This window comes from Castanea sativa, chromosome 9 (genome assembly GCF_040712315.1).
Source record: "Castanea sativa cultivar Marrone di Chiusa Pesio chromosome 9, ASM4071231v1".
NCBI lineage: Eukaryota > Viridiplantae > Streptophyta > Magnoliopsida > Fagales > Fagaceae > Castanea > Castanea sativa.
Window position 1 is genome coordinate 2345655 of NC_134021.1, and position 15466 is coordinate 2361120.

The window sequence follows — 15466 nt, forward strand, 5'->3', positions numbered from 1 at the left end:
AGATGGAGAATACTGGGACTTCTTCGATGCTGGGGTGTTTCTGAATCTCCATGAGAATTTCACTGTTCGTTGGTTCTTCTTCGGACGAGGCCATTTTGGCGACCTCGTCTGCCGCGGCGTTCTGGCTTCTTGGGATCCGAACGAAATCCAACTTATCGAACCCACAGGCCAAATGTTTAATCAGCTTGAGGTACTTCTGCATCCTCTCTTTTTTCGCCTCATACTCTTCCCGACCGCCTATTGCCGCCTTCGAGTCACTCGAATAAGGTGTTAATTTCGAGGGCTTTGCCAAGTCTCGTCCTGCGCATGCCTTCCGTACTCACCCACGTTGTTGGTTGCCGGGAATTTTAATTGGACTCCATATTGGAGTTTTTCTCCATCGGGGGTGTTTATAATGACCCCTACTCCTCCCCTCTTTTGGGTTGACGATCCGTCAGTCTGGATCGTCCACCGTTCCACCTCTTTTTGGTCGTCGTCATCTTCTGGAAGGGTGAATTCGGCTATGAAGTCTGCCAGAGCTTGCGCCTTGATTGCTGTTCTGGGATGGTATTCGATGTCGAACTGGCTGAGTTCAATTGCCCATTGGACCATTCTCCCCGCTGCCTCAGGCTTGTTCATGGATTTTCGGATAGGTTGGTCCGTCATTACAAGGATAGGATGTGCTTCGAAGTATGGTCGCGCCTTTCGTGAAGCCACTATTAGGCGAAGACGATCTTCTCGATCCCGGGGTATCCGGCCTCGCCCTTGGAAGGCTTGATCGACATAGTATACCGGGAGCCCACTTTATCTTCCTCTCTAATTAAGGCCTGCACCGACGGCCGTGGCCGATGCCGCTAGGTATAAATAAAGGTTTTCCCCCGCTTTTCGAGGGACTCAAGATGGGCGGGCTGCCTAGGTAGCGCTTGAAGTTCTTGAAAAGCTGCCTCACACTCGTCATCTGTGCGAACGCTTGCTTCAATGTTTTAAAAAATGGGAGACATTTGTCCGTCGCTTTAGAGACGAACCTATTCGCGTGCGGCCTATCCTTCCCGTGAGCTTTTGGACTTCTTTTGATGGTTTTGGGTGATGCCATGTCGAGTATTGCTTACACCTTCTCTCGGGTTTGCTTCTATTCCTCTCTCGGGACACCATGAACCCTAAGAACTTTCCCCGAAGCTACTCCAAACACACACTTACTAGGATCGAGCTTCATCTCGATACCTCCGTAGGGTGTTAAATGTCTCTCCCTGTGTTGTCCAGTGAGTCAACTCTTCTTTGCTCTTGACGAGCATATCGTCCACATATACCTCCATATTCCTTCCAATTTGCTTGCCGAACATCTTGTTTACCTAGCCTTTGGTACGTTGCTCCCGCGTTTTTTAGTCCGAAGGGCATTAATTTATAGCAAGAGAGTCCTTGGCTTGTGATGAAAGCAAGCTTTTTCCTGATCTTCCTCACCATCTTTATCTGGTTGTAACCTGAAAATGCATCCATAAATGTTAGTAACTTATGTCCAAAGCCGTACAGGCTTACCAATTGGTCTATCCTCGGCAGAGGAAAGCTATCTTTCGGGCGGGCCTTGTTCGCATCCGTGAAGTCTACACACATTCTCCACTTTCCATTTGCTTTCTTCACTAGCACGACGTTGGCCAACCATTCGGATAGTAAACTTCTTGGATAAATCGCGCAATCCGCTAACTTCTTCCTTGATTGCATGGTTTCGTTTCGGGGCAAAGACCCGTCGTTTCGCCGGACGGGTTTCTTCTCTGATCCGTCTTCAACTCGTGCCGGATTACCTGGCATGGTATGCCCGGCATATCTTCGTGACTCCATGCAAATACGTCCAAATTTCCTTTAAGGAAACGGACGAGTTCATTCCTCATCTCGGGACTTATGGTTGTACCTATCCTCGTCACCTTTGAGCTTTCCCCCTCAACGAGTTCCACTGTTTCCAGGGCTTCCATTCTGTCTTCTTTTTCTCTCTCGATCGTCCATGTGTGGTTTTCTCCTCGCAGCCTAACACGGCCTCGGTAGCATTCTCTCGCCAAGACTTGGTCTCCTTTTACCTCACCGACTCCGTCTTCAGTTGGGAATTTTATCTTTAGGCAGTAGGTGGACGTTGCTGCCTTCCACCGGTTGAGCGTGGGCCTACCAATGATCACATTGTACGAAAAAGGGCAGTCCACAACCAGGAAGTCCAGATGACGGGTCTGCTGCTTCGGGTAGGCGCCTATCGTGACTTTTAGTGTCACAATGCCCTTGGGGTATACTCTATCACCGCTAAAGCTGACGAGGGTGGACTCAAACGGACGCAATCTACCAGGACCTAGCTTCAATTGTTGGAAGGCCGATAGGTACATAATGTCCGCAGAGCTACCGTTGTCGACGAGGATCCTTTTAGTATTGAATCCTTCAATTGTGAGTGCTATCACCAGAGGGTCGTTATGGGGCTGCCTGACCCCCTTTGCATCCTCTTCGCTGAAGAATATATCTTGGTTCGTCCGTCTTTGTTTCAATGGGGGTTCCGTATGGACACTGTTTACTTGTCTCTGGTATGCTTTCTTGAGGGACTTGCACGATCCCCCCACGAAAGGTCCTCCTGCTATCGTGCTTATCTCTCCGATCACTTCTTGTGGTTGAGATTGACGACTCTCGTTTTTGGACGAGGGCTCTCGTTGGCTCGTGTTGCCCTCTCTGAACCTGTTGGAGTCCCCCTTCCTTACGTACTTCTGAAGTTTTCCTTTCTGTATCAATTCTTCTATCTGTCCCTTCAGATCTCGGCAATCTTCTGTGTAATGGCCGTGGTCCTTGTGGAATCGGCAGTATTTGCTTTTGTCCCGCACACTTGGTGACGAGTGCAGGGGCCTCGGCCACTTTAGGTGGTGTTGATCCTGGATCTGTGCCAAAATTTTGTCAACATGCATAATTAGAGGAGTGAATTTTACCCGTCGTGGAGCTTTCTCGTCTTTTCGTCTGTCGATGTCACCTCCCCGGCGGCTTGGACGCTCCCTCTTTTGGCCCCTGCGTTCATCTTCCTTTCTTCCTTCCGTCTTTAGCTTTCCCTCGTCTACGATGGCCGCCAGTGTGTCCTCAGCATTCATGTACTTTTGAGCTTTCAACAACATTTCTGCCATCGTCCGGGGTGGATTCTTTGCTAACGAGACGACGAATTCTCTAGACTTAAGCCTTGCCTTAAATGTCGTCAGCTGGACCTTATCGTCTGCAACGTCCACCTCTAGAGTCTCCCGAGTGAAGCGTTTTACATATGATCGCAAGGTCTCCCTCTCTCCTTGCTTAATAGTGAGTAGGTGATCCGTTGGTCTTTTGGGACGTTGCCCCCCGACGAAATGGCGCAGGAAAGCACTACTCAACTGCTCAAAATTGTCGATGGACGAAGTGGGCAATCTCGTGAACCATTCTCGTCCAGCTCCCTTCAGCCAGAAGTGGGGAATGAACGACACATGATCTCGTCGGGGTTGTTGAAGGCCTAAGGTCGTCTTGAAGGTGTTAAGGTGATCTTGGGGGTCTTTGAGCCCGTCAAAAGGCTCAAGCCGAGGTAGCCGAAATTTCGCCTGATCGGCTCGTTCTAAGACCGCCATGGTAAAAGGAGTCCGTCGCTCCGACCATTTTATCCAAGCTTCGATCAGCCTTCTCTTTGATCGCGTTTCTTAATTCATCCATCTCCTTCCTCATCTCCCCGGAGGATGTCGAATGCCGCTCTTCCGGGGTTGCGCTCTCCGTCGGTCACTTCTTCCATGGCTATCCCCTTCCTCCTCTTGAACAGCTCTTGACCGGTTCTCTTCTTGCTGTAACCTCTGTCTCATCTCTTGATTCTGTCTGGTAAGTTCTTCGATGGTGGCTGCGAGATTTCGGACTTGCTGCGCCAAGGCCGCTGAGTCCTGGTTGGATTCCATCTGGAGCTGGTAGGAACTGTGTTCTTGTTGTATGAGAAAGTCGTTCCCACAGACGGCGCCAAACTGATGAAGCAATATCTCGTTGATTTGCTAGGATTCGTCCAGATGGCTCCTGTAAGTACTCTGACGAACCTGCGGGAACAGGAATTTATTCAAGTGGTCACCGGTGTGGTGCCTGCCACAACACCTCCGATGATAAAGTCAGTACGGAAAAAGACAGTTGTTGAAATATCAGGAATAAAAGTAGTTAAAATTGTGATGTAGTTCTTTTGTGTGTACCTTGTTTTGGTGTTGAGAGGGTTTTATATACCCTTGGGGATTATATCCGTTGGGGCATTAATGCCTCTTCTGATAAAGTCTTCAGGGGAGTAATGGGTGTTAATGCCTTCCCGTTGGTTCGTCCAGCTGGTCTTGTAACGGTTGAGGCTTTATTGGCAGCATTCAATGGCCTTAACTCTTCCTCTGATGATGACGATAACGGGTTAGGTTCGTCCGTGAGGCCACCTCGTCTATGTTTCACTTCGTCAGTCCCATCAGTAACTAAAAGTAATTGAAATTTAGAGTTTGAATTAATAATACCTCTAAATTATGGGGCAATTATATAATCCATCCTTAATTCTACCTAATGAGCTTTAAAAACAAACTTCATCAAGATCAGGCTACTTGCTTGGTCTATAATATCGATGAAAAAATTGGGACAACTAAACAGGAAAGAAATTGAACGAAAATTTTCTATTATACATGTGATCTTATTAGTATTTACAATGAGTCATAACCAGACATTTTGATTTAAAACCTAAACGAGGAGCACATGTTGATGTGAGTCATGTGACCAACATGCAGAAACAGCATTAAAAAGAAGTCATTGATCTGATTCCAGATAATATCATAATCGTTTTCTAGAAGAATAGGTCTAACAGACTTGCCAAGACCAAGACCATTTTAGTTTTTGTTTAGTTTTTTATTTCTGTTTTTTATTTATAAAGAAACAAGCTTCCACACAAGGGAAAAAGAATATGAGATTCTAACACATATACAAAATATAAAAAAAAAAACGTGTTAGTTCAATTAGCAATTCCTATTATCTTCAATAGAAGTGTCCAACAATCAAATTTTTCCTCCCCAATGTATCAAATTATAAAATTAATAAATAAAAGCTTCTAAAAAAAATCTAATAGACTTTATATTACGAACAAATTTTTTTTGGGGGCGAACGGACTGAAAGCAATGTTATCATTATGGGATTGAACATCAATGTTATCTGTGGGGGGGCAAAAAATCCTGAACAGACATTTGGGCTTTGGGCCTGGTTGGCTGGTACCAGTTTGTTGTTGATTAGGGCCTCCAGGCCCACAAGTCAATCTGCACTGTAAAGGTCCGAGGAGGAATGTCTCCTCGGACAAGCCCAGCGATGGCCATGGGACTTGCTAAACGGGTTAAAGGCAAGCTTCTGAAAAAACTGATGGGTCGAAGGGTGATCCAAGCACCCTCTAGAAGTAAGGATGTGAGAGAAATATCTAAGGAAAAGGCTGCTACCACCACATTAAAGACCCTGCATCTACCTCCCTGGCCGCATTAATGGGAAAATGACCTCTGAACAGTAGGAGGTAGCCCCCCTGCTATCTGTTTGAAGACTTCAAGGTAGCGGTGAAAGTGACAAGAATCCAAGGAGAAGATTTATATGACACGTGGATGAACTAGTGAAGGGGAAATATATAATGAAACGAGAGAGGAAAGAGAAGGGGATGGACATTTTTTCTACTGAGAAAACAAAAACCGGAACTAAGAATTGTAAACTTGGGCATAGAAAGAGAATATTTAGACAACTTGTCCTCAGCTTACGTCCAAGAAGATCCCTTTGTCATATTTGTTTATCATTTGCGTAGATTGTGGCACTCTAGCCTGTTAATCAATTTCTAACATCCCAAACCTAGGTTTCAAACTCATACTCTACAAATTTCATTGTATAAGGCTCATTAGGCCTGAGCCCATCACTTGTTTTTGGGTCCAGGTACAATTGTGCACTTACATTATCATTATCAAAAAAAAAATATCATTATGGAATTGAACAAATGACCAAAAGGAATAAATCTAGTTCTCTCTCTCTCTCTCTCTCTCTGTTCTAAGAAGCAAACACATATTAGATAATTTATTTATATTTGTACATCGATGTACAAATATAAATATAAATGGGATATCCCATTTATTCGAATTCCTAAAAGAACTAGCATTATGGATTTGACAATGAAGCTCAGTTCATTATTATCTAAATAGAACAATACTATCAATGAAATTAAAAAAAGACAATGATATGTATGAATGTGGAATTACACATTGGTCTAAACGCATCTGGAAAATAATCACCAACCAGACTATTATGTATACCTAGCTACGCTGGAGGTTCATCACAGGTAATAAACTAATAATTTTCCATGGCAGAAGAACTCATGAGTCACGCATATATATAAGCCGTCAAGTAGGACCGTGAAAGTTTCCAGAGATAAATAAACGAGAAATGAATGCAATGCACTTGATTAAAAGAAGACTCAAAAAGTCCATAAATCCGATATCACACAGCTTCTAAAGGTTCACAAAAAGATGGGATAGAAGCAAATTGTGGCAATCTCAATGAGTCAAACACGAGCATAGAAATAAGTCATGGTGGTTGATGGTCCTGGAACAGGAAAACAACACAATTAATGCCCAGTTGCACACAGAAGATAAAGTCCATTAATTGGGCGACTAAAATTTTACTTTCTATTGCCAGGTTCACGTACTTTATTTACAGGGTCACAACCACACGTAAAATGACCCGGTTGAATTGGAATTGGTCCTGCATGGTTTATAAAACCGAGTAGATTTTGTCTTGCTTGGGGTTTTACTTTTACTGTTATACCCCGTAAAATACTCATATTTATATAAAGTTTTATAAAAATAATTTAGTTTGACTAAGTCTTACTCTATAAAGTATATTTTATCTATATTATTTATAAAAGAACTTCTACTTTTATATCGGACTTTTATGTGATTTAGAAATATCTTTAAATTTTATCTGTGGGGAGTAAAAGGACCCAAGTGGGCATTTGGGCCTTTGAGCTCTAGCAAGGAGGGCCGATCTGTTCTTGAGCTAAGAATTTGTTAGTACTACGAATCGGCCCATACGCCGAGGGTCCGAGGACACATCCGAGGGTGAGTTTCTCCTTGGACAGACCCAAGAGAACTCGGAGATTCACTACGAAGGTCAAGGCAGAATTCCGGAAAGACTGTTGGTTAAGAGGGGGAAACCCTGAACCTTCTAGATACACCGGTGTTAGAAAAATATCATGAGCAAAGGCTGCCACCTCCACATTAAAGAATCTGCACCTACCTCCCTGACCACATTAATGGGGAAGTGACCCCTGAACAGTAGAACTGAAACTTCTGGTTACTATTCAAAGGCACTAAGAGAAGAAATATCTAGAGGGAAGGAGATTTGAGCAACACGTGGATAAAGCATCAGGAGAAGAAGTATTTAGGGGGGGGGGAGTCTGTAACCAAGGGGGGGTGGATAAAGAATTGTAATCTTTAAGAAAGAAAGAGAAATAATACAGAAGTAGTTCTCGGCTTACGTCCGAGGAGGTCCATCTGCAATTATCATTCATTATTTACAAGTGTTTGCACAACATAGTCTATTATCAAGTTCTCAGTACCTCTAATCTAGATCTCAAGCCCACACTCTACAAATTTCATTGTTTAAGGCTCATTGGGCCTGAGCCTATAATTGTCTTTGGGTCCAGGTGCAATTGTGCACTTACATTATCTTTAATAAAGAAAAATCTTGAGAATAACACAGTAAAAACATATCTTCAACTTCATTTAAAATATCTTCAAAATATGACACTCTCTTATTAATTCATGTCTTCAAAACAAATTTATTCAATTTTTTTAAAAAAAAATTAAAATTATGACGCTAAACTAGAAAAAAAATGTCTCATTGCAGGCGCAAAACACGTGTAATGAGGCTAGCATAAAATAAGAAAATTATCAAATCAGCATTATTTATTTGCATTTTCTACTATTTGTATTAAACATTTTAATATTAATTTTTTTATTAAAATTTAAAAAAGTCCTTATCTCTGATGAACTTTCTAATTTCTATAACTGAAATTATTAGACCCTAATGACTATAAGTTTTACTTGCGTATGTGTATGTATGTATCTTCAGTTTTAAATAAACAAAAATCAAATCATTTTAAATTATAAAAGTATAACACAATAAATAATGTAATAAACCTAATATTTTAAAACATTCTAATTTAAAGCTTAAAGCCTTAAAAGTTTTAAATTATTTCTATTATTCCCCCACAATGCATGCATGATTAACTACAAGTAACAGAAAACCGAATAAACTGCATTTTAGACTTATCTCGGTACTACAAGACTCGTCACACGAGTAACAAATGATATTTTGCTACCAAAATGTTATATGTGATTTGCATGGAAGGATATGTTGTGTCTATAGAGATTCTTAGTTACAAACTTATATGCTTACAAGGTCAAATAGTTTAACTGGTAGATTAGAGTTCCCATTGCAGTGGTTCAACAAATCTGACTAATTCCAATTTTTATAAAAAAAAAAAAAAAACAATCTAATTCCTGACACATGATTAATTTGTATGAGTATCCATTTTATAATTCCACCTTGTCAAAATAAATAAATAAAAATATGATTCCTGACACACGATTAATTTGTATGAGTATCCATTTTATAAACTAATTGACATGGGCTAATATTAATATACAATTATGAATTAATAATATATATCATGATGAATAATTATCTATGCAAACAATGGCGGAGTTACGATTTTGGTTTAGGGGGCAAGATTAAGATAAAATTAATTTAAAAAAAATTATAAATATAAAAAAATAATTTAATCAACAAAATACAGTACTTGATTAACATAGAAAAAATATAATAGAATTGTAAGTTATAATTTTTTCTTTTCATGCTTAGTTTCAAAAACATTTTTGAGCCTAGTGTGTTTAGGAATTAGTACAATCATTGTTATGTTTAAGCTACTTCATAATTTAAACTAACTATAAATATATATTTCAAACAAGTAAAAAAGAAAGCCAATAAATAGTAATTAATTCTTCTAAGAAAATAATAATTAATTTATGAAGTTAAAAAATAATCAAAGTATAAGATATTCAAAAAAATCTTATGAATACTTAAAGTAGGGTTGTTCATAGGTCAAGCCGGGTCGGGTTTGTGCCCAACCCGAACTCGACCCGACATTATCGGGTGGGGAAGATTTCAACCTACAACCGACTTGAATGAAGTTTTAGATCAACCGGGTTGAGTCGTATTGGTTTTTGGGTGTGAATCGGTCGGTTTCGAGTTTTCCAATATCCCCAGATTTTGGCCAAAATCTGACCAAACAAGATTTGGCCGATATTCCTTCGAATCTATGAAAATCTAGTTGAGATTTGGCTGAGTTAGAGTCGGGTTTACCGGAATTTTGGTTGGATTTGAGCGGATCTAAGCTAGATTCGCTGGATTTAATCATATCTAAGTGAGGAAGAAAGTAGATCTTGGCCGAATTTGAGTGGATTTGAGTAAAAGAAGGCCAAACGTGGCTAGATCAAAGTTGAGAAGCGCCAGATCGTCGCCAGATCTAGGTAATTTTTGGCCTTCTTTGAGTTTTTGTTGGGCGGGTTGAGTGGCTCAGGTTTTTGAGGATGAAACCCGCCACTCGACCCGCCGAAGTCAGGTTTCAAGGGTTGAGACCCGTCACTGACCCGTTGGAGGTGTCAATTCCGCCATGACGGGTCGGTTCCGATTGAGTTGGTCGGTTCTAGCAGGTCTTCAATTTGCATGGACACCCCTAACTTAAGGGTAAAGTTGATCACATAAAATAAGAGTTGAAAAATAAATTAACTTAGAAGTTAGCAATACGATCAAATATTGAGAACTTCTAAAATATCATATGTATGCCTTGATTTCTTAAAGACGTTAGATGTTTTTATTATGAATTAATTTAAATACTCAAATAAACTTAGAAATCCAATCAAAATTAAAGAATTATTTGTACAATCTAGTGAGCCATAATACAAATTTAAAATTGGCAGTTCATGTAAAAATCGTACAAAGACTGCTGATATAAACTTTGTCTCACATGAAACTGGAAAAAAACAAAAATTAGTAAGTGCTAAATAATAAAATACAACAACAACAACAACAACCTTATTAGGCAGTGATATATGCATGAAGCCTCAAATTGAAGACTTTTTTTTTTTTTTTTTAAGTAGGTTTTTTTGCATGATACATCTTCACTATTATAAAATAAAGAATGCCCAAAGCCCTAAACGGCTAAACCTCACATGCCAATTTTTTGTCACAATTTTTTTATTCGACATAAATATATTAAGCATGCATATCTCAAACAATGCATCATCATCACATGCTTAAACTTCCTCATAGAAGTTTCTTCTTCCTTGTTTTCTTTTGGAGCAACGTAGTCAATTATGAAGCGCTATCGAATATTTTTTTGGTTCTGGATTGAGTCAGCAAAATTAAAAAATGAACAGAGGTACAAAGTTATAATTAAGCGAATCATTTTTTTTTGGTTGAAAACAGTGCGTGTTAATGATTACAAGGAGGAGTCAAGGAGGAAGATATGGTAAACATTTGCGTAATATTTCTGTAAATTAAATATAGTCTTTAAACTTTTGTTGCTTCCTTTCTCGTATAGTTGGTGCGTTGGGATCTGCATGTCAAATACATATTCTGGGGGGATGATGCCCGAGAATGAGTTATTTTGATTTTCTCGTCGAGTATTTCACAAAATGGTGCCTATAAAATAAGATGCTTATCGAACAGAGACTACTTCTTAATTAAGAAAATTCTCAACCTTTCTTTTAAACGTGTGTAAACTACTTGACAGAACAATAATCTGGCCTAGAATATAGTCAATCAATAAGTCCTCCCTTCCTTGGTACAGTATGCATGGTTCTTGGATCGAAATGGAAACTTTTATATATATATATAGGTTCAAGTTAGACCCTAGATTTAAAAAATATATATAATAGTTAGAAAATCACTATAATTAATGTCATTTTTAAAATTAATTGCTAACCATATTAGCTAACCTGCTAATTAATTAATTTTAGAGAGTATTATATATTTATATTATGAAAAATGCTTAGGGCACTGGTTAACAATTTATTTTTAAAAAGTTTTTATAAGAAAAGAAAAAAAGAAAAGCAATTAATGTTTTAACAGTTTTTTCATTTCTCATAAAAGTATTGTCAAAAATTTCTAAAATGGATTATTAACTATTGCCCTAAGGGTATTTGTTAGCATGACCCTTATATTATTTTATTTTCTACTTTTTTTCTCTCTCCTATTTAATTCACCCCTAACCTTGCACAAGTGCCTACTCTCAGCGTTCTTGAGTTGCATATTTTCTTTCTCATGGACATATTCTTATCTGGTATTTACGTATTGATTATTTGATATATGAGGCCGTTTTGCAAATGATTATTTGGGTCTATATTTAAATTTCTTTATCTTAGATTCACAAATCTTGGGGTAGAAGGTGAAAATCAATGGCAAGTGGATACTCTTAATAAGAGAGATATTAATCTTAGTGAGGAAGAGTTACTGTTAAATGAGCTTAGGATCTTATATATTGTAAGAGAGAGATTGATAACCAAGAAGTATATATGAATCCTAGAGATGGAACTCTTGGCAATAGGAGATTCAAAGCCTTATTTTTATTATGGTTTTTTGTTGACTAAAAATTGTTTTTCGTTAACTAGTTTTTCTTGTGCTACCAAACACTAAAAATATAAAAAAACTAGTTTAAATTTCACAAACCTACCCCAAGGTTTGTGATAATACCAGCTAAGTCCAAAACATTTTAAAACCTACCAATTTGGTTCTCAAAAGACAACTTTGCCCCTAAACATACAAACTCTCTATTCTCTCTTGTCTCTCTCACTCTCAAACCTCTCTCCTCTCTCTCAGCTTCAGATATTTGCAGATGACAAAAAACAAATGTTATCCATTTTAAAATACACCTCCAGCCCTTGCCTTGAAATGCACATTTCCAGCAAATATCTGAAGCCGATCAAAAGACTACATTTTAGATATCTGTCAAGAGTGCTCCATTTACGCTCTGCCTTGCGAGACACGACCAAAAACACACCAGCAAAAATCACCAAAAAAAAAATCCCCTTCAAACCAATAGAAATCCAAAAGAAATCAACAAAAATTCAAGCCAAACAACACACATAAATCCCTTTGTAAATTCCCAATGAAATCTTCTAAAAACCCAACAGAAACCCAAAAAAAAAAAAAAAAACCAACAAAAATCTCAGCCAAACAACACAGAAAATCAACAAAACCCCAACTACCAACCTCATAAAAGAAAACAGAAAAAACACACCATCGACTTCATCGCCGATCTTCATCGTCTCCTGAAGAAAGACTACCCAAATCCAAGATCCAAAAGCTATTCCACAATCAACGCCACTGCCACAAAGTGGATGAGAGAGTCTGTTGTTGGCAAGATCTAGATCGAAGCACCATCACCACCATGTGGGTTCCGATCTGAGAGGGACGAAAGTCCGTTAAACAGCATTGATGGCGTCAAACAACTCAAACCTACGTTGGGAGTGGGGAATTCCTTTGCTGGGTGGTGTTTTTGGTGACCAAAACTCATTGGTTTCATCGATTAGAGAGAGTTTGTAAGAGAGAGAACTCAGAGAAGCAAGTTTAAGAGAGAGAGGGAGAGTAACAAGATAGGAGGAGAGAGAAAGAAGAGAAGTAAAAATTAGGGACAAAATGGTCTTTGGAGGATCAAATTGGTGGGTTTTACATTGTTTTGGACCTAGTTGGTATTATCACAAACTCAGGTAGGTTTGTGAAATTTACCCCAAAAAAGTATCTTTACAAAAAGTTTTTCAATGAAACAAACGTAGCGTTAGCTTAGGAACAAGCGAAGGAATCGCGGTGATTTGCAATCCCTTTTGACTGCATAACTGAGATCCTGTGCATCTGTGGTTTTATTTAATAAAAAAGGGGGCGGGGGGATATCCTTAATAACAGTAAAGAGGAACCCACCTCCTCCTTGATATTGATGAGAAGGGAAAGAGATATTTTATTAGCTGTTATGCCATTGCCTTACAACATCATGGTAAAAAATCTCTCGCAAAAATTAGGTCTTATCCGCTTTATATTGATAACCAAGAAGTATGAAGCCAAGAGATGCAACTCTTGATTCAGAAAAAAAGAAAAAAAAAAGAAGAAGATGGAACTCTTGATTCAGCAAAAAAAGAAAAAAAGAAAAAAAAAAGAGAGATGGAACTCTTGGCAATAGGCACAACTTTTGGCAATGTGTTGGTTGAACCCAATCAATATACTCATTATGGGTTTGGTCTAATTAGAGATGGAGTCAAAACTTTGAGTTAGAGAGGTGGTTTTACTGTTAGTTATTTACAACAGTTTCAACCTTTGATTCTGCTACTAAACTGATTTATTTTATTTTATTTTTGTGGGTAAGAACAAAATTATTTTTGTTTAGAATTTTTTAAATGGCAGGGTTATTTATTTTGGACAAAATTAGGTAATTGAGCTTAATTTTGTTTTTAGTTTTACCGGTAATTTTTGTTGTTAAGCTAATTTTTTTGGCTTGTATATTTTGTTTTAGATTTTAGATTTATAAATTTTTTTTATAGTCACTAAAATGAGGAAAATGCTAGAGTTACAAGTTTTTTTTTATTATAAATTACTAATGTGATAAATGGTTAAAAATGATGTGAGTGGTGTGCGAACTAATAAGAATTTGTTACCAAAACGGTTTGTAAAAATGTTATAAAAAAGTTTGAGTATACAAGTTTGTAAAAAAGTTTGTAAGAATGTTTGAGTATAGCATTACTCTTAAAAAAATCAATGATATTGTTAAAGGGAAAGAAAATGTAATTTTATAAAACAAAATTGCTAAAATTAGTACACATATATATAATAATATATATTTTTTAAATTTAGGAGGGCCATTGTCCCCTTGGTCCAAGGGTGGTTCTGTCCCTGGGTCTAATCCAATATTTCTATAATTTCCCACTTGTACATAGTGGGTATGGGACAACTACACACCTCTCGTTTCGATTTATAGCATCATCCATACTAGCTAGTATAACAACATCCTCATAAGTGTCTCAATATGCCTCATCTCCTTTGGTTACATTAGATTTAACATTTTTTATCCCTTTTGCACATATCATTTTAAAGCTATGTTAAACCCCTACTAACTTATATGCATTCAAAATTATGTCATAATGTTTAGGAAGTGACTAACTTGCAAAACTGTTTGAGTGTAAACCAGCTTTTTGCAACTCTAGGTGATACATGCATAGTCACTCTGAGAGAAGATATGGGTTCAGTAATGCCTAAATTAATAGGACTTAAGAAGACCACAAGTACAAGGGAAATTAACTTACAAACCTAAAATCTTACACGAGCCTAAGGATTACATGCCTAGATAGAAATCTCTTGATAGAGAAATTTAATTTGTGGTCGTATTTTCTCTTGGATGTTGTGTGATCCAGGACTATTTTGACATTTTCCTGGAAGAATGCATCTTCTATTTATAAGATTACACTCGCTCAGAACAAGAAATATAAAAATGCATAAAAAAAATTAAATTAAAAAAAAAAACTTTTCTCATTAAAATTTTCTAAAAATATTTCCAATGAGAATACTCTTAAGGCGTTCATTAAATTTTCTCTTAATTAGAATTTTTTGTGTTTTCATCATAAACATTACAAGGAAATAATCATGAGAAATGTTGCAATTTTAAATAAGAAAAAGAATTAGTTGACAAGCAAAGACACAAACAAAATTAGACTTTTAGGGTCCATTTGTATTGGGCGTCTGCGTTTGTCAAGTTGTGTTTTTGACATTTTTTTATTTTTTAAGTCTAGCGCCTCTTACAATAAGCTTATGAATAGTGATTTCATTAATAAATAGTAACTGAAATATATTTTTTTATTATTTTCAGTTTTGAGCAAAATAAGCAGTATTCATACGCACACTTAATGTAACATTACTAGAAGTAATGGAAGGACATGTTAGTCAAGAAAGTGATGAATCATACGATTTAGGTTAAAATAAAATAATAAAAAATAATATACAAATTAATCTACGTAGGGTGCGTTTAGATACTGCATATTTTGCTGAAAATTAAAAATAATAAAAAAATAATTTTTTAACACTGTTCATTCTTTTAACACTGTAGCTTTGCCTACTTGTACTATTTATGTTCCGTGAACAATGTAAGAGACGTCGGTCAAGGAAAAAAAAAAGAAAAAAAGAAAAAAAAGAAAGAAGAAGGAGGCAGACTCAGACACAGACATGAACGTCGAGCGCAAAATCCAAACGGAGCTTTAGTTGAACCACAATGAAACGTGCGAAACAAGTATTGTACTTTATTTGGGTTACAACACCTTGATTATGATTTGTCTCGATAATTACTTCGGAAAGAGCGAGGGCCAATTATAAGTGTGTTTGCGTCATGCCTGATTTTCTA

General features: G+C 37.6%; 1 protein-coding gene across 1 annotated transcript; it reads right to left on the reverse strand.

The window, feature by feature from the left end:
- Positions 1 to 1673: 1673 nt before the first annotated feature.
- Positions 1674 to 3578, reverse strand: LOC142610472 (uncharacterized). The gene has a single exon (XM_075782284.1). The coding sequence runs from the start codon at positions 3576 to 3578 to the stop codon at positions 1674 to 1676; it is 1905 nt and encodes a 634-aa protein (XP_075638399.1).
- Between the last annotated feature and the right edge of the window lie 11888 nt (positions 3579 to 15466).

Bases quoted from the DNA above. Each gene is read 5' to 3' on its own strand.
- LOC142610472 (XM_075782284.1), bottom strand. From the start codon at position 3,578: ATGGCGGTCTTAGAACGAGCCGATCAGGCGAAATTTCGGCTACCTCGG.